Source organism: Crassostrea angulata, chromosome 5 (assembly GCF_025612915.1).
Source record: "Crassostrea angulata isolate pt1a10 chromosome 5, ASM2561291v2, whole genome shotgun sequence".
Lineage (NCBI taxonomy): Eukaryota > Metazoa > Mollusca > Bivalvia > Ostreida > Ostreidae > Magallana > Magallana angulata.
Genome location: NC_069115.1, coordinates 53267701 through 53293148, shown reverse-complemented (window position 1 = coordinate 53293148; position 25448 = coordinate 53267701). Strand labels below are relative to the sequence as shown.

The 25448-nt window shown below is 34.6% G+C and overlaps 1 protein-coding gene across 4 annotated transcripts in view; it reads right to left on the bottom strand.

Annotated features, from left to right (window-relative positions):
• The window catches only part of LOC128186245 (cGMP-inhibited 3',5'-cyclic phosphodiesterase 3A-like), a 70281-nt gene extending 45443 nt beyond the window's left edge, over positions 1-24838 (bottom strand). For 3 of the 4 annotated variants that reach the window (XM_052856032.1, XM_052856033.1, XM_052856034.1), the window contains exon 1: positions 23873-24838. In XM_052856032.1, the coding sequence (XP_052711992.1) occupies positions 23873-24748 (876 nt within the window). In that variant the 5' untranslated portion in view covers positions 24749-24838. The remainder of the gene's footprint in view (positions 1-23872) is intronic. The other variant, XM_052856035.1, reaches the window with a different exon arrangement.
• Positions 24839-25448: the final 610 nt, after the last annotated feature.

The window sequence follows — 25448 nt, the reverse complement described above, 5'->3', positions numbered from 1 at the left end:
CCTAATGAATTTGATAATGCTGTCCACTGAAAAATTGCCCACAAGGCTGTGGAAAGATGGCAAATACCAAGCATGCTTATATACATGTCTGTGAATGCAGGTTCAGCATATCTGATTGACTATTGCATCTAAACAATCAAATGGTATGTATGATGATGAATATGAGCAAGCCAATGATATGTGTAAGCCTCTGTAAGGTGATAAAATGATGTGCAAGTTGGTGAATACAAACTATCCAATAATATGCAAAAAGCTTTATTCTTCATTCTTTTTATAATCTGACATTTTAGTAAAAATCTAACATCCCCCCTCCTTATATAAACAAAAATTGAGTTATATTATTGCAGCTAGTATGTATGCTAATAATTATAACCAACAATCTAAACTGAACATCAGACTTTTCTCTGTGTCCGACATATTTATTCTACAATCAATAAGAGGCAGAAGCCTTGGCTTCTTTTTTGTTCATAAGTTAATACAGTCATAAAGTTCATTTTACAAACAGATAACAATCTCAAAATCCCTAGTGTTCAAGTGGGTAAAATGGACATGATCGAATCATGTCATCTCCTAAGTAACAATTAGGCCTAAAGCAATATGGTATATATTGGTTAAGTTTTGCAAGAATATTTAAATTTCAATTTTTACCTAAAATTGCAGTTTAACCTACAAAGAATCATATTCTTGTTATGTTCATTTGTCTATAAGCATATACAGTTGAACTTTAAAATCTCGAACACGGATATGTCGAAGTGATTTTTAAGTTCCGGCTACTTATTTTTAAAACTATTTTACCCTTGATACCTCAAATACTCAGATATCTCAAAGTTTTTAAACATGCAGTCCCATCTACTTCAAGATAACAAAGTTTGACTTTACATGTATTCAAGTAACAGTTTTAATGATATTTCATGGGATTTTTTTCTTGACAACAACATATCACCAACCATGCACTTTCATGAAATAAATATCATAAATATATGTAAAGGCAATTTGCTGTTTATGAATTTATCAAACTGTAGGATCAAATCACCATTGGAATATTGCTGAAAGATTGATTAAAAACCATAATCTCCAAATTACAAAATTGGGGTGAAAAACCCTCAGAAAATATATTAGATGTTATCTGAGCATTTTATGTATGGATAATAATATCCCCTTTTCACTATATCCTACGTATCATCTTTTGGTCATAATGTTCTTGGAGGTATAATATGATGATATCAAGTACATCTTGTTTTGTCAGAAAAATGTAATAATGTTGACTTTTGGGGTAGAGTTACTGCAACGTACTCAATAGGGTCCTCTTTTATTGCATTGTAAAACCCGAGGAGTTAGTCTGCACTGAGCATTGAAGGTCTCGTCTTGTCATAGCAATTGTCAAAAGACATTTCATTAACATGGTTAAATTGACAGTCAAATTATCACTGTCACCAAATCTTAACGATCCAAGTTCCCTGTTATTGTCAAGTCTATATACATTATACATAACCGAGTTCCATTCTCCGTGCCACTTGTCAGTCAAAACCCAACGACACCTTTAATACTATTGATCAGGCCTACATGAAAGAAGTGCTACACTACCTGACAGAATTTCAATCGAGTTTGGAAAATTAAACGCCAATATATATAAAGCTTAAGTTTAAAAGTTCAATATCTTATAAGCCTAGCGTCAATTTCATGTTGTTAAAAGAGATCTACATTAATTCTGCTCTATGGCTTTTTCTTCTTGCAATACACAGATATACACATCAAATAAAAAGACCTATTTCAGCCCTGTGATGGCGGTAAGAAAAGAGGTGTTTTGAGGATAAATCAACTGATGATGATCTTGGCACAGGAATATAAATGAACTGTCGGACCCCAATGACAGGGGGGCAATTTCATTGTACAGGCAGGCTTTTAATAAGTTTCTTTAACACATACTGACCATCAAAATGAAAGGCATTAGTAAATCTAAATATTTACTCAAGTTTTTTTTTTATATGTATATATAAGACATTTCTTGGTTCTTGTGTTTAGATGTCTGCATTTCGTGGCTGATAAGCGAGACAGTGATTGAAATCCCCTGACCCCAGATCAGGCCCAATAACTATAGTTGTCCATCAGCCTTACTAAAACAAAGAAACCACTACTCTCTTGATGGAGTGACAGTAAGGCAATCTATCCCCCGAACAAAAAATGGGAGCAAAATCCTACAAACTTCTGAAGCCATGAAGAGCACTGTAGATTAGACTGACGTAGATGGTGACCTCCTTTCTATTCTCAGAGGTTTACCTATATTGATACTACAGGTGAGAGCCAGGGTATAGATGAGATTGATTCCTCAGCTCTCTTCTCTCATTGCTTCTAGAGTCCCACCAACTTGCAACAAATCTATAATTAATGTTCTACCGCTGAGCATAAATCATATCCAATCTACAACCAATTTCTCTCTTCCTAGGAATTTCCCTGACTAGGTCAAGAAGGGGGTGTGAGAAAATGAATTTTTGAAATTGCTTTAGTTAAATACTGTATACTAAATTTACTTAACTGATTTTGATATGAAACTTATTCAACTTATGAATGAGAACAATTTTTTTAATCACTTGAAAATCTAAACCATCAAATTCCTAAATTCAATTGACTCACAATAAAAACCTTAAAAAAAATATGTCAGACACAAAATCAAGTCACGGATATTCTACAACCAATCCTTTTTCCATCAGACCTAAATCATTAACATCCTTGTATGGTAAATTTTCACTCTTGGCTTAGATTCACTGAATGTGAGCAATACAATATTTATACATGTACTTTTAATTATCATCATGTGCATTGATTTACATGTCTGGGACACCTGCCCAAATGTTGTCATCTACCGTATGTCACCATGAACATATCTCTATGTAAGCTATATTATATGTACGTGCAAACAGTGCTCATGTATTGGCATTTAAATAGAAACAAAGTAAAGGAAACTATTTTAATATGTACATGCATTGAAAACTATTCCACTGGTAAGCAGTAATTTTGCCTAATACAGTAACTACATGATTGTATATACATACAACAGGCATTAACCAAAGTACTATAGCATTGAGCCCCTATCTCTTCAAAGCATTGCACTAGTTTGTCATTTTTCATGACTTTTATTAGAGGAACACCCCTCTGCATCGCACTTCCTGTTTCCAAAAGCTGTTCACCATCAGCCAAATCAATGAGGAAAGCTATCGTAATTGTATCTAGACTATAATAAAATTCCACCAATAAAATATTGTGGTTTAATGTGCAACTGCCACTATGTAGGATCCTATACTGTTTCATTGATGTGATGGTGGATCGTAGACCAAAGAACTTGGAAGCATCAATTCCCTACATTAACCTTCAAACTGATCACAGAGATAGAACATGGATATTGCAGGTTAACAGTCTCCCCAATACTTTTTATCTTGTATTTGATAACGTACATGTATATTATAATCATTATAAAATGCAAACTGAGCTGCAAAATTCCTTCTACAGAGACAGTTGTTTTTATGAAGGATACATTTAAAAGAGACTCCCTGAAGAAAGAGTTGTTTTCTATAAAAAAACAGTAGAGAGAACTGCCTAAATGATAGCTTACCAAATATAATCCTATATTTACGACAAATCATTTCAGAAATAAATGATATTTTGCAATGATATATCAATTAACCTTTTTTCCAGAGAAAAAAAAGATAGGAAGAATTTCACGTTATTTTTGTGTTCAGGCATAGCTTTGGTTTTAGACCCTTTCACAATTACATAATCTTCCGTTTTTCGATCAATGGGTTTACGGAAAGCACTTGTATTTTTTTTTAATCGTTTTTACAGGTTTTAACCAAGGAAACTAAAACCTTCGTGCAATAACCGTCATATTATGTAAAAATCTTGTAACTCATTCATCAGTCCTAGAGAACTTGGAATCAAAGCTGTATATTGTGTAGATGAGGTATAAGGTTTAAACAAGATGCATGGCTTTCACACTACCTGCTGAGTGATATACAGAAAATGGGCTCCCTTCCATATAGTCTTGTATTTTTTAACAAAAGTGAAGCTAAAAACTTTTTTTTTTCTTCTAACAACATCAACGCTGGTCTAAAAAGATTCTCAGTTTCATAACAAAATTTTCTTAACACAGTAAATGACACCTTATAAGTTACTACAAATTTTTGTTGGGCCTTACCGGGTACTTCATTATGATGTTGCGTTTTTAAAACTATCCCGCTTATATAAATTATATTTTACCAAACTTGGGTTTTATCTATAACCCGGGATGTTTTGAAATGCAACTTGTGGGTATTATTGTATGAAGAAAATATAAAATATAACAAGGATCATCCATTGTGCATTGCACACTGCACACTGATTAAACCACAAATGGGAAAACTTTTTTACTTCATGAAATATCGTGCATTATCAAGGGAAATATTTCATCTGGTGATTTTTATAACATCAGAGAACAAGATGGAATTCTTTTCTTTAATTTCCTTGGAAATGATTCATGTGTTTGTGTGTTGTTTGATTTATAGTTTAGATTATTTGAAATTGCCAGCAAATTCATTACAATTCTTGGTAATATTTTTTCCCCTGTCTAATGGGGCTGCTCAGAAGCTGAAGCTGAGAGAATTGTGAAGTTCGATCTTTGCAAGCTGTTGGTATCAATCGGCCTACATACCATCCACACACAAAAAGCCTACCTTGTTGATGCACTCTGAGATTACATTTCATAGAAGACACCTACCTGTAAAAGATAAAAACAAAGAAAACTATTAAACGAAAGTTCAAATGATATACCAAAACATTCTGCAAGAACCTCAGTGTTTTGTAGAATCAAATCAAGGATCAAAACATGAAGGCATTCCATAGCAATCTATTTAAACAGCGCTATCAGAGAGATAGATTTTAAAGAAGTTAATATCTCTGAAAATACTCAAATTCATTCCTTCTATCCTGTACCTAGCTAGGCTGAGAAACCCCAGAATGTTGGCCAATTTATAAAACATCTTGGGACACGTTGCATAGTTTTGGTGAGTTAATGACCAACTTCTTTTTTGCCTATTTGGCTGGGTGATCAGCCAAATCACCAATCAGGTCCACTTGAAAATTTTATAGACGATTTTTAAGCCATAAACTATTATCTGATGGGAAAGAAAAATTCTGTAATATATTTCAGTTTTGAAATTCTAATGTTTCCCTATTTCTTTTTTCAAAGCTCTTTTTCTCTGGGAAATTAATATAGTCTAAAAATGGCCACAACCATCCCCTGTTTTAACTTCATCACAGTGTGGCTCTAGAATATGGTTTCAGATTCCCCCCCCCTCCCCCCCCCCCCCATTTCCCCATCAACAACTATGTTGACCATACAGATTATACACAGAAATTTAAGGCCATAATTCCTTACAATAATCTACCACCAGGACGCCTGACAGAACAAGACATTGATTGAATAGAGGGAGTCTGATTGATGTAAAGTTTGCTGATGTAGAAGTTTAGATTTAATGGACACTACAGGGAGGGATGATGAATAGTTAATGACACCGAGGGTCTCCTTCTGTTCCTCTGTCTATAGACTCATTCCTAGGAACCAATACACAACTCTTTAAGTCAATACACAGTTCTCTCCTCTAGAGACACCCTCATAAAGGATTAACAAATGATGAACGCAACAAAGACGGGTGCATCTGTGTTCACCTTAGATTCTGTCAGGAATGCCAAGATTTGCGACATAGGCAGAAAGTGGACAGCTTGGGCTCCAAGAAAATAAAATACGAGACCGCAAACACAGGAGTTGTATAAGGACATATATTGAGAATATTGTGTAATGATCATGCATGCTGCCATAAGGACACCCACACAAGCACCACCACAGCACAGGAATGAAATTTTCAGCTGTTGCAGCATTCAAATGAGCAAACTGAACACAAGTTTCTGATGAAAATGTTAATTGAAATGCTTAAATTTCAAAAATTGTGGTGTCAGTGAAGATCTTGATATGAATCTAAATATCACCAAGGAGACAAGTAAAGAAATCAAGGGAGACCAAAGAAAAGTTATTAATAGAACAATAAATAAGCTCATGCACACAAAATAATTCTTAGCCAATCAAAAAGTCTGTTGCAAACCATAATTGAATTTTTTTGCATATCCTTTCAAGTTTTCTTCAAATCAAATTGATCCATAATATATTAAAGATCTGGTATCCGAGGGAGGGGTTTGACCTTCATGCTCAACAGCATAGTATCAGAAAGGGGAGGAATTGAGTTGAGTTGTCACATGGCTCAGCCAAAAGATTATAAAATCTGCATTCTCTAAATCAAATCTGAGCCCCCATTAGTCACCAAAATCCTACACTCCGTCAATCACACACAGTAAAAGTACCTTTAGCCAGCAATCAAATTTATTAGGACGTCTTATCAGCAAATTTGAAAACCAAACTGAGGCAAAGTAAACTTTAGCGTAATTTGGTGTAATTTGAAAGTGCATGCCAGACTAATTTTAATGAGACCTATTAGATTGGATCAATGAAACTCTACTCTATCTTTACTGGCTTTCTGCACTGTTTCCTCTGTGTAACATAATCATTACTCATGAGTGCCTGAATTTTCACATAAAATTAATGTTCATTAATTACTTTTGAAATCAATATAAGGTCTGTGAACATATTCAAATGGCAGATAATGGATTATCTCCTGAAGTCATGACTGAATCATGCAATTTATTAATTTCGGTGATAATCTATACACATATATATGAAAGATACCAATGGTTAATAAATAAATGGTGCGGTGGAAAACACCAGAAAAATCTGGTTATTCTTGAATCATTTTCCCTTTTTGACGCACACAAAAATTCAATGCCTATTATAACAGACAAAAACATTAGATATAAATGCAACAGGCCTGACAGCCTGCGTATATAATGGTAATAACTTTGTCAATTACCAACAGAAAAAAAAAATTGATGATATACCAGTATTTATAAAATATGATACTATTATCTATGTATTTATAGACTATACATGAAACAGTTTGGAGCCTGCTTATAAAAAAAACCAATCATATTTCATAAGACTTGCCATTCTTTTATTGGAATTTCTGATGTTTTTCTAAGAATCAAAGAAAGAAATGAATTTCCAAGAAAAAATACAAGAAACCCAGAGGCCACATTGCTCACCTGAGCAACAATAGCCATAACTCTGATCAGATCAGCTTTATCTAGTCCAGCACAAAACATCTGGACAATTTAGTAGAGCATCTACATCTTGTTACGATAAACATCAAGTCCCTTTTGTAGTTTCAATATTTGAGAAGATTTTTAGAGATTTTTCTCTATTTATTCCTAGTATGTAAAAATTCAACTTCACGTTGTGGACCCACCCTACCCCTGGGGATCATGATATGACCACACTTACTATAAATCTAACTACTTGATTGCCAAATACTTTTTGAGAAGATCTTTTTTTAGTTTCAACAATTTTATAATTATTAACTTCCCTTTCAAAATATGGTCCTTCGTTTTCAGAAACTTCAATACTCTCCACACAAGGATGTTTCATGCAAAGTTTCAGTGAAATTAGCCCAGAAATTCTTGAGAAGTTGAAAACATAAAAAGCTTACAAATGGTTGGATAGATGGACAAACAGACAGATGCTGAAAAAAAGTAATCAGAAAAGCTCACTTGAGCTTTTGGCTCTGATGAGCTAATAAAAATGTGCAAAGAAAAGAAGAAGAAAAGAGTTTAGAGCTTTTCCTTGAATTATTCCCATTCTTTAAGACTGGACTGTGTTATAGTTACATCCCTCACGGAGACAGTTAAACAAAATAGGCTGCAGTCACAAAGTCTTGGTCTTAACAGCTTCAATTAGAGACTGGATTGTAGTCAGTCACAGTCTTTATAAGTACTAATGTAACAGTTAGTTGATTGCACTGTAGTCTGCAGTCACATTCGTTACAAGTACATGTACTATAGTTTGATATTGGACCTTTTTTTTTACAGCTACAGTTAAAAGACATGGCTGTAGAGATTGTATATTTTGTTTATTTTTTAGAAACTGCACTGTCGTCACAATTTTAACAGCAACAGTTAGAGGACTTGGCTATAGAGAATCTGAGGCTACAGTTTGAAGACTTGGTATAAGTGACTACAGTTCATACAGAGCAGAGCCCCAGTATTCCAGTCTATAGAATTACAGTTATTGGAGTCAATCTTGATCAATGACCTCGGTCAGAATGCTGAAGCAATCAGACACACACCATTTACTGGAACCACTTCAAAATATTCAACTTTATAACCCTACATTAGCCTTGAAATTCAGATAATTACACATATTTTTATCTAATTTTGCTTAATATCAAAGGGCATTTAGTACATCCAAAAACTTTTTTTCCCATATTGCAAACCATAATATAATGTCAGTCTCTGAATTAGCTCTTATACTTCAAGGATATTTAATGGCTGTATGTACGAACTGTAGAACGTTAAAGTACATGGCACCATTACACATCATCGTGCTGTTAGCCTCTATCTCATGTTCAACATCTATATACCATTTTTATGTCAAATTATACAATACCCTTAAATTCTACAAAAGCCCTTTTATCTTGGCATCAAATTTACCACAAATCATTTACCATACATCCCAACTTTTCACACATTTTTTGTCCCTTCTGATTATGAAAATAGGGGATGAAACAAAGAAACATAGACAAAAGCATCAACAGGGCCCAGAACCAGACAAACCCAATCACCAGCTAAGTAGTAGAGCTGTGAACATCACTGACTGCCGAGACAGGTTTGGGGATTGTATGGCTGGAGTGGTGAGGACAGGCCACCAGTCCAGTACCCAGGGACCATTACGGTAATACACAGAGTCTAGCCTAGTCTCTTTAGTACATGTATCAAAGGGGAGTTCATAGTAAAATTATAGGTAACTTATTTCTTGTGACAATATGTTACCAACACACGACTACAATAATCTCTAAATCTTGTTCACACAGAAGAACAATGATGTATGTACATCTTTATCTTCAACAGTGAAACTGCATAAAAACTGATATAAGGAGAATAATAGAGAATAAGTAAGACTTCATCTCCCATCAAATCAGCTTATCTTAATCTCCCTCCCTTAATGCAAAGAAAAAAGCGTCTCTGAGCAGGGGAACAGAGCACACGTCCTGCGGAGTTGTATCAATACTGCACATAAAGAGAGCTCCCACACAACAACAGTAACAGCCCAACACAAATCACACCATTTCCTGACAAATTTTTATTGCTGGTTAATTTGGTTCTGACTCCGTCTTTAACAGTCCCCTGTGGCTGCTGATTATGGTGTATCACACCTGCTGGGAACCCCCCACTCTCAATAGCACATAATCTTACCCTCTTGCAGCACTTGTTTCCACCAAATTTCTAAAAATTTCTTACTCTTTGGAAGTCAGTGGTTCATTAATAAACCAGATTTTCAATGTCACTGTGGTAAATAGATGCTGGATACTGGCTGAGCACTTCTTCATAAAATGTATTGTGTAAAGACTGTCTCGTCTTGTACCAAGTTCATATTGTTACTGCGAGCAATGAACTTTAGATTTTAATATGAAATTTCATCAAAAGCAATATTTCTAATGCTGTTCAATATAATGGTGTTTCTTAAATGTATGTTGTAATTAATAAGCCTACGCCACTATGCACACTCTGACATTTGCATAGAAGACTCCATGTGGAGGATCTAACACTATGGATTCCACCATCCCCAAAGTCTGCCGTTTCCAATGCATTGTTAACAGGGAAGTGTTGGCCACTGAAGTTCCAGTAGCCTGTGCCAAGAATGTGAAATCACTTCTTTATCTGTGTAATCACGGTAATTACTTATTTCAGGCTACACATCACACTGGGAAAGATGCACTCCTACATACCATAGACAACTTCTAAAGCAAGCAAGCTCTCTCTCTCTCTCTCTGACTGGGGCTGATGACTTACATTGGCATGTGACGGCATCGCCACCAATTTCAAACTTGTACACTCATAGTCCAAAAACTGGGACCCTAACTGTTTACAAAAACTTAATCACACCATGGTCTCCATACTTTTTACTTATTTTATGATATTTGGTTGACAGATAGGAACTCTTGAAGAAAATCAGGGACATGAAGTTCAATTGCAATGTACACAGTGATTACAAGTGATGTAAGTAGAATGGATTGTTTTGACTGCAAGTAGCCATCTCCTTGTCTCCAGGACATAAAACAGCACTCCAGCTTTTAAGCTTTATGAGCTGTCTGACCAAAACTGTCAAGGGAGTGTACCGAAGCAGACATTGCAGGCAAGGAAACAATCAGTGATTACATCATACATAATCAAACATCCTGCAAGTCACCACTTCACACTATAGTCTTTTAAGTTGGGAAAGATTCATTACATTGTTCCTTAATTTACATTCATAACCTCCATCCCTGTAACTATGTAATAAACAGTATCGATAAATTTCCATGATAACTTTCATGCATCTATCTCTCTACTTTTATGGCTCTCAAAAATAAAAACTTTCCAAGTAAATATGGCATCATTTTTCAAACTGGGGCAACCTTTGCACCATGATTAATTTGCATTATCCAAGCAGACCTTTTGGAAGGGAAATAACTCATGAGGCATTTCATTAATAGGGCAATACTCAAACATAAATAGGCTATTGATTTTGTAATTGCTAAACGGTGTTTCTCTCTCCTATTTCACATCCGACATTCACACCCATTTACATCATTTCCAACACTAGCTGATTTGGTTTTCTTTTTACGTACATATTTTGCTCACATTAAGGTGTTGTAAACAAGGGCAGGTTTATTAGTTCGACCTCTCATACATTTGGTGATATATGCCTCGTTGCTTTAATAATTGATGATGTAACAGTCTATAGAGTGCTAATAATTCCTAAATATTAGTTCACCAACGCAAGAATGACGTTGCTGCATCAATAATTAGAGGTAAAACTTCCTATATTTTCCATGTTCAAAACCTCAACAGCTGTAGACAAGCACACAGACATTTAGAGTAAAATCTTATAATAAAACTCAAGAACTGCATCCTCAAATCTTGAATGACTTATCAACATTCCTTTTGTTTTGACAATTTCATGACTTATTTATTAAACTTGGTAAGCCAGAAATAAACGTTGTGACGCACTTGTCTGTATCTCGTTCAGGGAAGAGGTAGACCTCCTTAAGACTACAAAGGATGCTTAACACTACTGACCAGATATACACAAGTGCCTTCTTCCTCCCCAAAACCAACCCCGCTTTGTTTGAAGTCCAGATTAAATTCAGCTACCCTAAATTATAGCCTCCATCCTAATCCATGTCTAACTCATTATTTCAATGTTGGGATTTATTAAAACAAGATAAGCGAATCCTGCAAGATTTGATAATATTATATCAAATATGTTTTTAAAAAGTACAAAGGACTGGAAGCATGCAGGCAGAATGTTTCAACTTTCGGTATTCTTTGACATAAATAAATATAGTTGCTGTAATTTGCCAAGATATGTGATTTTTTTTATACTAACTTTAGACAAGTTATTTTTTTATTTTAAGCACAAGAACACTTATGAATTTTTAACAGGGGGTTTGATTTGGCACATCTCCTAGCTTTGTTACATTTTGCTAACAATCTGCTCACTATAATGATTGGCAAATTTCCACAGGAATAAACATTAATACATGTATCAATATAAACACATGATTTCCCCAATCTTTTATACAATTTGACAGAATGTTTCCCCCCAATTCCCCAAGACAGATGTACATATATTCTATGTCAAATCTGACTCAACAGACGTCAGTTTGTTGTTTTCCACAGTGAACTGTCGTGATGTTGGTGATCTAGATTGTCAGCGGCAGCAGCAGAAGTTGGTCATCTCTCAGTGGATCCCGGAGATGTCGGGGTGATTAATGAGTCGTGCTTGCCACAGACACTGCATTACTATCAGCCATACTTTCCTATAGGGTTTCTTGCCAAACTCTCTGAGAACTGAAGCTCTATCTATGTTATATTGACTGATTACCTTGGTCTTTAATTACTGTGGGGATGCTTACATTCTCCATTGACCATCATATCAACACTTGTAGGTTGTCAGGGATCAACTTTTCCAATGGGGTTTCCTCCACTTTTCTTTACTTATCCTCTCCAAAGTTTAAAGGTTAATCAATAAATATCTGTCTTTTACAGAGCAACACTACATAAAAGGGCATCTCAAGGTCAACAAAATTAATTCTAAAACCATCCACATCTGTTCTGGACATAAAAACTGAAATTTGAAACTTACATTAATCCTATAAGCCATAAAAATAAAAAATTACTCAGTAAAAAATTGCATCCATCTCCGAGACCATAGTTTACAGCAAAACACTTCAATGTAATTTTATTAATTTATTGCAAGCATAAGAGATACTATCAGTGATGAGACAAAGTTGACACAGAAACTAGGCCTGCATTGTGCGGTGGGGCATTGTTTAGTAGGGTCTTCTGACCAGCTGTTGCTGCAGAAGATCAGAGAATCCCAGTGACTTCAGCAACTGTCAACAGAACAATGAGCCATCACCCAGCCAGGGCAGGCAGAACTAGGGGTTCTTCCAACAACAGGACTTGATAATCATTTTACAATGCTGTTAATGCAGGATCAAATAAATCAGGGGCCCAGTTATTATACTCCCAGTGTAGATAAAACACACACGCACATGTTGAAACAAAGGTTGTCAATGGTTTTTATGGATCTCGAATACTCTTGGTTTTTTTCTGTCAATATCATTTTCTCCTTCACAATCATAAAATGCTAAGAGTCTAACATTTCATAGTGATTTTATTATTTTAGTAATATATCCATTGCTTGCTCTCCATTTAAGTTCTATCCCCTGGAAGTTTGGTGTACATAAGTCACAACCTTGCATTTCCATAACATCCACATTATAAAAGTTCGACCTACAGATTCTAATTAACGTTCTTCAACTTAATCCTTTCTAATACCCTTCAATTCCTGGACTTCTGTCTTACAATTTCCATAAAATCCCAATTTGTGTCCTGTGCATTCTAATCCCAATCTCTGGAATCGATATTGCTGGAGGGTTTCTCCGTGTTAATTCTATATCTAGAAGAATCTGTATTCCAGGCTGATTAAGTGAATCTTGACCAGTTCCTGCAAGCTGCTGAGATCCAGTTCTATTGTCAGCATCAGATTTTCAGATACTCTCTGAAATGCTACATTACAGCCTGACATGAAAATATTCCAAATGAACATGTGGTAATATGGTTCAAACTTTTCAAAGCCAATGTGGTAATCATGGTAATATCACGGGTTCAAACTTTTCAAAGCCAATGTGACTCACAAAATTATCATTTTAATAATATCCTTTTCAAAATCATAAAGAAATAAAAGAATTCTCTCCCCTTTCCCCCTCTTCTCTGTCTGTCTGTCTGTCTCTCTCTCTCTCTCTGCTTACAAACACATCTACAAGTACCATTGATACAGGGAAGCCAAATGTAGTTGTCAACATACAAACAAGCAAAACAACATCTACATTTTATTGCAATAACATTCATGAAATCTCTGATCTGTTGTATTTTCATTCAAAGATCTATCTCGGCCTTACCCTTCAAAAATTGTGCTAGACATGCTTCAAGTGATGTGTGCAAAGGGCACCCATCCATAGCTATAAAATCTTTTTCTTTACATAATCCTTTTTTATACAGATGATTTTGGTCTAAAACTATGTTAAATCCATCCAAAACACTATTTAATGCTTGAAATCATACTCGCTTCAGTGCATACAAAACATATGTACATAGTTTCAGAGAAAATAACCTTGGTACAATGTACATGTGCAATTTTGTCAACATGTATTAGTTCTAAATAACAATAATTGCATATTATGTCAAAGTAGGGTACGATTCCTTGCTGTTTAACTCAATTGCAACAGCAATATCTTGTTTTGTAAACTTTCCTCCTTTGTTGTTGTCCTTCCATGTTGTATGTATTTTAGGTCAATCGTCCAAAGGTTATCAAAACACTTCTCTTTAAATACTGACAGAATGTGTGACAATCCACATGAAACAAATATTGGTGAAATTGACAAATCATAAATTGTTGGGGTAAGTAGCTCGGAATGATCGAGATCTTTGTACAGTTGGTGGATGACGTCAACACAGCTCCACTGTTAGACATGGAACAGAATCAATGTTTACTCTAAGCCTCAGAAATATTACCCCCTGGTCAACGGGCTTATCATAACCTTGAAGCACTCAGAAGTTCTTACTCCAAAATCCTTTCACATAGATAGCAGAGATCTTAATAATAACACCGTTTTAACGAGATGGTTATTAGTTCTGATTTATTGTTTTCTCAAGACTCCTGTACGAAAATTTGCATAAAATTCACAGTTAGCGGAGCTGATTAGCACCTAGTCTGTCAAACAACACAGATCAATGTCAAATCTGACTGTCATTTACAACAAAGAATCAATCTGTAATTTGTCAATCCTTTTGTATAATAATGCTGTTTTCAGTCCATTAGCAGCATATGCAATTAAAATTGAGAAATGATCTATTTGATGAATGGACAGGTTTTTTAGTCATTGCTATTTTAGTAATCCAATTCCTTTCTCCAGATCTCCAGAAAATGCTGCCTCCTTGAAGGCCAAAACATCAAAATAAAGGGAGAAGGCAATGAAAATATAGGAGCTTGCGATAATATACAGATAGTACATATATCTAAACAAATCCTGCTTGGTCATAGCTTTACCAGCGAAACAGAAATTACTGAAAGCCGAAAGCCAAAACTTTGCAAACATATAAATATACAGTAAAACATGTTCTAAATACAATCACAGATATAGCAAGTTTTTGGGGTTCCAAAAAAATTCTCATCTGTTTCTGTAAAATTTTACAATTTAATAGAATGAGCTACTAAAAATCATCTATCATAACACATTGTTTTAAAAGTTTGCAATATTTTTGAAAGAATACATTTCTACAAAAATCCTTCCTTTCATATTCCAGTAATTCTAGATTTTTAGATATATACGCACATATTGTAGTAATTGTGTAGAAAACGTATATTACAAATTTGCTGCATACTTATGATTATTACAAATTCTTCATACAGATATGATGAATTATGAATGCAGCAAAGTACCTGTAGATAAATTGGTTCCTAAGAATTCACTATAACTAAGTTTTATTGCATAAAGATACTGCCCAAACTTTAAGTGCAAATAATGTATTATCCCCAAAACCAAATGCAGATATTCAGTTATGATAACTGATTACATGTAATAATTCATATTTTTAAGTTGTTAATTATGTTAACTTACATCGGTGATTTTTAGATTACTCATAAATAAAGTAAACAAATAAGTAGAAACAATGAAAATAAATCGTTTGGTAACCAGTTCACTGTCTGATCTGGTTCCCTGCTCTTCATTCAATGCATACCGGTATCTATCCCCATTATTTACAAAGAACACTTGTCTGACAGTGTTTAGCCACTCTGTAAGTTGAAACCTAAACCTTCTTTGTTTTTCGTAATGAACTATCAGAATACAACAATAACACTAAACCTGTGCGTCATTTCTTTGACGAAAATTAATCATTGGAGCGTCATTTCTTTGACGAAAATTAATCATTGGAGCGATTGTTACTACACACAAATGTGGTGCCAAATCAGGGCCAAGAATATCAGTGTGCCAGTGACTTTGATCACATGCCCAGTCATTGAGCAGGCCGGCATTATTATAAACTCAATCAATCAGGTTCAACAACACTTTGAAACAATGCCTCTAAAGTCTTTAAAGATTATTTTTAAAACTCAGACTTTAAATTCCAATCACGACTCATCAAACTGTGTTATAGAGTTCAAATTAACAGGTTGATAATTATTATTATTTGGAGATCTACAAACCTATTTAAATGTGCAGCTCTTGGGATGAATGTTTGACCTCTCTGTACAGACAAATTCTCAATAAAACCTCCACAGTAAACAGTAAATCACACATAAATCATACATTTATTTTCAAATTACATACATACAAAGGCCAAAAGGTTGTATTTCTCCATCAATTCTAGATTTCCATAAAGATTTTACACCGATAGCCTTGGCACACACGAAGAAAAATCTTTAAGTCTACCCAGGGGTCATAATGCAACTCAAGAATTGTTAATGTGTCTCTTTTCTTCCCAATAGTTAATAAATATAAATGATGGATCAAAGGCATACATAAAATAAAATATAAAAAGTTTAAATCAAGAATCTCCGACGATTTGTGATTGGATAATATTTACTATATATATCAGTATGTTTTACGCTCTTGTGGCCTTCATAAAAGGATAAAAACACACAATGGTTCCAATAAAAATCATACTCCATCACAAATTATGGAGATTCTTTTTGTCCTATGTTTCATTATCATATTGATGTCAAAAGATGCTTTAGACATTACACTGTCCTTCACCTTAACAAAGTTATGTTCTGTTATGTTATGTTCTGATTCAATCTTCAATCCAATGCAAATCAGAGCATGCAGAGGCAGAATACTACCATCAAAAATTCAATCTTTCAGATCAAAATATATAATCTCCAATTTCCATTTTGAATCCTATTTAGATTTTCAAAACAAACAAGCACAACTTTTTGAAATGCAAGCATCGTCCCTTGTTGAAGAATAATATATCCTTTTCTGGCAATTTGAATGACAGTAGAATTTGATATAGCGTATCAAATTTCCAACTTTCTCCACATATGCAGCAGTAATTGTGAAGACGGAGATATTAGAAATTCACCAATCACAGTATTTCTTTGTCTAAATTAAATGACTATTAATTGCCCTTTCCTAGAAAATTCTTAAATTTAAATTCTATTTTTTTCATCAAAACAATTATTTTGTACAAGACTGCTCAAAAGATTTCACTACAGCATGAAATCATAATCACCCTGAACCCCAACTATAACAAGAAAGTTCAAGAAACTGAAAATTTTGACATAATTGAATTTTTCCAGGGTTGTCTCTAAAAATTGAAGTAGAAGGGAGAAATAAAAAAATACAAGGGTGGTCTGGGGGTCTTGCTTATAGCTACATTGTGTTGAAATGCAATAATAGCTGGGTCATTAAGGCATTATAGGCGGGGGAATTCCCCGCCTCACGGGTCTTAAAGACAACCCTGTTTTTCCAATTAATACCCAAAATAACCAGTAAGCATCGATCTTTACTATAATAAGAAACTGAATATTTTGACAGAATGGAATTTAATACAAAGAGATTACAGTAGAAATTAAAGCAGCAGCATCACTGTTAAAGGACCTGCTGCAAAATCACGATACAGAGAGAACCAGACAGCAATTCAATTGTAAACTGTCATTTATTTCTGTGTAATGCTATTCTGATGTTATAAATATATTTTACTCAATCAGTTTTCAATCAAACAAATGCAATCATGTGATGTTTGTTTTGACTGAAATTTGTAAATAAATTGATTTCCCATCTTTCCTAAATCCACTTGTATCCAACTTTCATCGAATTGCCAGTTAGTACTTTCAGTGCTTTGATTACCTAATAACAATTTTGGCATTCCAGAGAATTCAACATGCACAAGATCCTGAGGAATCAAATCAATCCAGATGGGATCAGACAGGACTATAGATTCCTCCGAGTTTCTAACACCAAATGAATGGATATAAACACTCCATTTTGTTCTGAATGCCATATTTCCTGGCAACCCAAGAATGCCTATGAGTAGGGCCTCATTATTTAGTCAATTGCTTCTTCTCTCCCTCTCTCCAGATGAAAATATCTGAGAAAACTGTGAACTGATAGCATTTCTAAGTGTTGAAAAACAATTCAAATCCCCTTGTTATCACCAAGATAATATTTTTAGTGAACATGCTGATTATCTGCAAGAGAAGATTAACGTTTCCACTTAAACATGTCCAAAGAATTTACACCATCCAAAACCCAACAATGTGATGTTTACAATTCCAAGAACAAAGATTTCAGAAGTATTTGGAAATTTCTGCAAAAGGTTGAGGAAGTTGTTCAGTGACAAGATCATTAAAAGAGTCAAAGTTTTGTTATCAATTAATATATATCATCTGTTACTATGTGTTGACATGTCATCAATCGACAATTCCCTCGTAGTCAAGCAATGCTTTTATATCAACGCATATGACTAACAATATCACTCGATAAACAAATTTATGTATGTATATACTGAAGTTAACATGTATATCCATATAACTAATTTTCAAATCAATATGGCTGAAAAATGACAGTAATTGAAATTAGCGTTTTCTCTTTCAGTCAGTAAATTTTTTATGGCCTTAATGGAGAAATATGAGAATCTACTAATTTCCAATTAAATCTTAAAAGCCTAGAGGCGAGAGTAAAAACATCATTATAGTATGGTTGAAAAATACAGAAGTTAGTTTCAACTGAATGAAATGATTCTGTAACCCTTTCACTTGTTCACTGAAGCTCCCAAAGCATCCTGGTATGCAAGTACCTGCGAGTTTGAAGTAAAACTAAACTAATTTTTATTAGATAACAGGCACATTTAATGATTGTTTTTGTAAGTGTTTCAACAAGACAGGCTTTCTTCATCATCCATCCACTTGTTACCTTTTCCTTTTACACTCCAAGCACATGTATTTCTCTCTTTCTCTTGAGCAGCCATTGTGAGCATTTTATACCCCCCCCCCCCCCAAAAAAAAAAATGTACCGGTATTATAAAGTGACAAAAAACTTGATCAATGTTCAGAGCTTGTGTGGTCGTCATCTCAGGCAAAAACTTGCTCCTTGTTTTTTGGGGATGACAGTGCACGTCTGTCATAGTTTATTATATACATACATATATATATATGTAGGTTTCAAATAGGTATCATATGTATCTCCACAGATTGTCGACATCTTGAGCTTGCTCTTGAAATGATGAAATGCTGCCCTCGTTGTTTCGATGACCACCAATGGCTACCTACATATTTAAGCTTTCTAGTTTATCTTTTAGTTCAACAGAGAAACAATATTGCTCTACAATGATGATAGATTACTGGAAGGTTGCAGTCATTTCTGATTGTCTACAACATATGTTAGCAATCTCCGGTAAATACCAAGCAGTGGATGGGGATATTTTGACATGTAAAAAAAAATAATAATGAAAAAAAAGAGAACAAACATGATATCTAACTGCTTCTAAACATTTTCAATTGGCAAGACAAATAAAATTTCAAAGCCATAAAAGTTGCTTCAATTAAACACTTTGACACAAAAATGTATATGGCAGTTACTGGTACATGAAAATGCATCATAAAACGGTAACCTCTAAAACTATCTGCATTATATTCAAAATTACATTACGAAAATAATCCCATTTTAAGCCCAATAGAAGGTGCTATTTGGGCCCAGACACCGTATATATTACATTAATGGTAGATGCACATTCAGACATCTTTTATGAACAATCAGGCAATCAAAAAACCAAATACTTATTTAAGAGCTGACATCTGCTACCAATGATGACAACGGTAGCACACTTTGGGCTTCCTATGGGGCAGAACCAAGGGAAAAACGGGGCAATTTGTCAACTTAATTTCATAACTGTACAATGTTTCCACTCTAACATCATGGAATGAAAAGCCAATAAAAGTTAAAAATTGATTTTTATTTGTTTTATCTGTCTATCTTTTCATGACAATTACCATACATATTTCCATGACTTTGAATTTTTCGTCACAATTCAAACAAGCTGAAGATATAAATTTTACAATCATAATTCGACCAGATACGTTTGTGTTCTAATGTTAGCTCCAATTTATAAACCTTTTAGACTTATACACAAGAATATGTGTGTATATATAATATATTCAATGAAAAACAAGAAACGGTACATTGTTGTCCTTGAGTGATAAAATTTTGACATTAAAATATTGTATGTTAATCTTGTAATGTAATCCATTGGAAAACTGCTGTAAACTTAAGCATATTTCCTGGGCAGTCTGTTGGAATTGATTTTGGGGCAGCTATCAGGATAATGGATCGGATGGATTCTGACAAGGCAGCTCGCCTACCCAAACACCACAGCCTGATCCGGAAAGGAAAACCTTATCCTCATATCCATTCAACTTTCTCAAAACCCAACTGTCAATAAAAGTAGATCAGGTAATATTTCAAACAAATCCATAGCCTTTGGTTACCCTTTGTTTCAGGCAGGAGATGGTGTAATTTGGCCACAGAAGCCAGCCTAGAATGAATGTCTATCTATTGATTGCTGTTTAATGCTCGAGTTTTCCTGTGTTTTAGGGACCGGATTGTGAATATTTTTGGACAAGTACAACTCAAAGGGACAGAGCAATTACACTTCCACAGTCTAAAGACTCATTTTTTATAACCTCTTATGAAAATTAATCTGATATAAGATTAAATTTTATGCTGCTTGATCTAAAGGGATTATTCAAAGAAGATTTAATTTCAAGTACATTTCCTGAACTTTTACATGTATGCATGTAAGAAATGCATTGAATGAATGTGTTATTATAAAAAAGTTATTTCTCTCTTTTTTAAAACCATTTCATGATTTTGATCAACATTTTCAAATTTCGTCCACAAAAGATATGTGTTAACCACATATACTTTGAACATCTTCACAAGATGATCAAAACATTACACAGTTATGATCATAAAGATGAAATTCATATATACTAATGCACCTGACAAAGCTGAATTTTCTGCAGATGGTCAAAAGTTTGCAATGAGCAATGTATATATGTATATAGCTAAGAAAAGCTTTGCTTATACACCTATTACACCGACTGTTGGATTCAAAGGAATACTGTGGTTCTAGGGAGATCATCCATTAAATCAGCTCAATGGACATATCGAATATCAAAGGATCCAAGAGAAGTCTCTTCTATGTATTTTGTCATCTATACTATTTTGATAAGACAGAAAATACTGGAGGGAAAAAACCCGGGCACAAAACAAAACACTAGAGCAGGGAGCATTGCCCTCATTCTTGTGTTTCTACAGTTTTAAAATGTCCCCTGTGGTCAAGTGAAAACCAACTATTGTAAACCTTCAGTGCTAAAATGCTTAACCTTGTAGAAATCTTGCAATCCTGTCCCATTTCCCCCTTGTTAATCAGTATAAATGAGATGGAATGGGGCTGAAACATTCTGGGGATTTATAAACCCTTTCATGTTTTCCATCAAACTTCATGGTGTAGATCTGAGATAGAGAAGGCATTGAGGGAGGGTGCCTGAATCTGATGATTTTATTATTCCACATAGTCTACACAAATGACAATTACTTTACTGAATGAGCTATAGAGCTGTACGAGTTTCATTCATCCAGGTAAGTTTATCAGCAATGCTGTAACCTATAAATTCACAGGTGAAACTACCTGTGCCTGTCTTGTTTCAGCAGTTTGTAATGGCACCTTACGTCACAAAAGGTGAGAAGAGTCAACACAATTTAACAGCTAAGTAAACTGATTGCAGATAGAGTCTTCACTGCATAGGACTGCCTGATAAATCATCTCAAAACAGAGGAAATCTAGACTTAATGGAGAATGGGGTGCTACATTTAATTGTTCGCATTTGCATTACAATTGAATGTCACAGCATCATTTCACTCTGATGAAATGTCAACTCCACCAATGATTGCTATCAGGGTACAACTGTTCCCGCGAAGGAAATGGACGCTTTTTTTGCGACCATAAAAATTGTTTGCTAGCTGGCTAAAATACTGGAAATAATTTATCCGTTAACAACAAACTTGTAAAAGATATGAATAGACTGATGATTCACAGAAATTGAAAAAACAAAAATAAACAGTGGACATTTCTTCTATGAAAAGAAGACTGAATTGCCCATGGACCCAACTTCTCTAAATGATTGTAGGGTTTTATATGGCAGTTGTAATGACCATCAGTTGATTGAATTCAAGAAATTCTGTTAAAACTTGCAAGAAGCCCAGAAAACAAGAACTGATTGATGTACAACGTATGCTTCGATACATGGGTCAATTACTTGTCTGTGCCAACCGGTAATAAGAAGGACAGGAATAAGATCAGACATTATTAATAATCCATTGAACACCTGCAAATACCAGACAACATTCTAATGACATCCAAACTTCACATTATTGTGGCAACAAAACCAGAAATAACACCATATCTAACCTATTTCTGAACCTCATTCAAATAATGCAACGACACAACCAAAGGGAGTCATTTAAACTGCTAAAAGAAGTGCACTAATACTCTGCGGCATTGTCTAAAGTCAGTGGGACAGAAAGAGTGAGGTCAATTTTCTATGAAGAAATCTTTTAAAATCTGTGCAATGCACTGACACGTTTTGAAAATGGCATATGGCTTTGAGACATATGTCATAATAAAGGTTTTGCAAGTAGGTATCATAGTATAATATATATCACATTGCAGTGCATTAAATTTTCCCCATTACAAGATATCTTAATGACATGAATTTACAGTCAGTATTTCAAGCCTTGTGTAAACAAGCAGCAAAGAATCTATCATTTTTTCCTTTCATACCATGATATACAACAAATATTTACATACATTAAATTGTTTCCCATTTAATTCTCCAATCAGCATAATGCTTTAAGTTTATATTCTTATTCTTCATTTTTTATTCGAGAAATAGGCCTCATTGGTTTACAAATTGTGGTCTCTTTTTTTATGCATACTACGAGTGTGGTTTCCTATTCTGATTTATTTTGATACAAAAGTGACTGATGATAGATTTAAAATGGCAAATTAATGCAGATTTATGCTACAAAATACAATTTACAGGTAAAAATGACTTGTGTTTCATATTTTCATAAGCAAAGGTGAGTCCTCTCTTGCTAATACAAATAAAGAATTTTACAATGCAGCGTATAAAGTGTCAACAAAACTATGCAATTTTTTAAAAAGTACACTGATAATGATAAAAAAAAGAAGATAACCAAAATAAAAAAAACGCAAATGATGACAGCTCTTATATTTGCGTCATTTATTTTTTGTCGTGAGATTAGGTTGCAAAATATGCTAGCTATCACTACCTACCAATTATATCTTATTTGTTACAAAATAAAAATCCTTATCAGCCTTGACATTGCAATTGCCTAGGAAAGAAATAGACTGCATTCATCAAAGTAATGTTCATAATCTAAATTAATTACACGACAGGTTATTCTTAGCACTCTTGTTTGCATGGTTGTAATCAAATGAGGGGGCATATTTTGACTTAATAACATAAAAACATAACCTCAGTTTCTCTCAACCCACAGAGCAGGAAATGTAGCAATGCTTCATTCAACATGTTCAGACTGCTCAAGTATAAAATGTTTAAGGTAAATGTACAGATGTTGAACATGCTGTACAGGAGAAACATGTTGACAATCTAAGCATATTCACATTTGTACATTGGGAATAAGATCTAAGTAAAACAAATTGTGCTTCTTCTGTATATTAATTCTTTGAATTATTCAATTTTTCTCAAATTCTTCTTTTTTTCGAATTAAACAAGAGGATAAAAAGTAAGCACGTTAGGGAAAGTTCATATCATTACATGATTTCTTGTATAATGTGTTATTCCGAAACATTTTCAGATTATTTTTAAATAATATAATCTACTTTAATCCCAGTAAATAAGAATATTACTGAAAAACATTGCAGCAATCCTTAAACCCTTTTCCTTTAACTAGGTACACTGTTCTAGCAAATGTACTTTGGGACCATAGGAGCTCATTTTTAATGGTCAAATAAATGTGCAAATACTTTGACTTTAAATTTTCTTTCTTTTTACAATTTTTTAAATAAATATACCCCCATTTACCTGTGATTTTCCAAGAGCAGGTAGGGAGACCCTCCTATCCCTTGTATGATTGGCGGTCGCCCTTGCTGCTGGAAATCCACCTTGGGAACTGGAGCTTGATCGTCTCTTGTATGCTGGAATTTTTCCATCCTGTGTCATAAAATTATTTATTTGAGGTTTAAACAGCGTTTCCATATATTTAGATATGATTATTCCAGTAAGCCCACACACATAGGACACATAAGGTCTGAGATTTTGGGGAAAGTCGCCCAACGTGGAACATGCTAAAAAGCGTGTGAAGCTGACCAGGAAAATGACAGCTGCACTGTGCTGAGTTTCTAATGTTGAGAACACACTCGCTGAGCACACAGCAAAAAGGACCACAAAAACCACAAGGGGCTGGGTGATTTGACTGTAATTCTCTATACCCTTGTCCCCTGGCTCTAGGGAGGGACCATCCTCCTCACACCAGGACTGAATGAATATTTGTGCGATGGCTTCCCCCACAAAACATGATGCAAATAAGAGATACACGCTGGTGCAACTCCATGTTTTCCGCAGCCCTACAGAGAGCCAAAAGAAGCTCTGAATTATTGTAAACATTGGTACAAGGATCCCACATAGTCGATGAAATACTGATCCAATATCACATCTTAGTAACTGATACCCTATCACAAGGGATACTGCTAAAACTACTCCATAAACTGCACCCTGATGCTGACACGATATTTTACTGGCCGTTCCTCCTAACCAATTCAGGACAAGGGACAGGTTTCCTTGCTCCAGAGGCTTTACAAGCACCTGCACGTAGCCATTATTTTCCGAATCGTCATCGTCCTTTTGCGAATCATTTTTCGACCCCCTTCTCGTGGAAAGGGGGGAACGGTGCAGGGCCATTTTAAATTACATTGAGATTGTCCCTTCTAATACACCGACGTGCCTCGAACACAACACTTCTGCAATACACAACAAGAATCATGGGTAATATATTTCTGCGCTCCCTCTAGCGGTAACGAATTTCGTAAACAAGGAAGCGAAAAGTCTACTTTCACATTGACTGGCTGCTACATACAATGTTAATTATGCCTGCCGTTCCGTTGTGTCACACACTTTTGTTTGTCAGCAAGTGTTGTTTTTGATGCGAAGTGATACACAGAAATCTTCGGAAATCGATAGTTGGTGTTGCTCTCTATAACAGCGATAGAATTGAGTGTGTGTGCTGAAACTTCGGAGTGGATCGGGCATTTCCCATAGCCATTCCCCATTTAAGTCATTGTGTTAAAAAAATTATAATATCAGGCATTTCCCATAGACAGTTTTATTAACCAACAGTGCACGGATGAAGATTTTTTCCACCGGTTTATATTTATAATTATATTAGATTAATAATTTTCTATACTTTTTGGCTCCATAAAAATGCATGTAGGCCAATATAATGTACATATGTAGGGGTGTTTCACGCATGTAATGTAAATATTTTTAATGCTTTGAAATCAATACTTTATTCTTTTTTAGTTCAATAAGCCATCATTTCTGTATGTAATTTTCACGGTTGGTTTTAGAGAATACACGACAGTCATGAAGTTCTATATATACC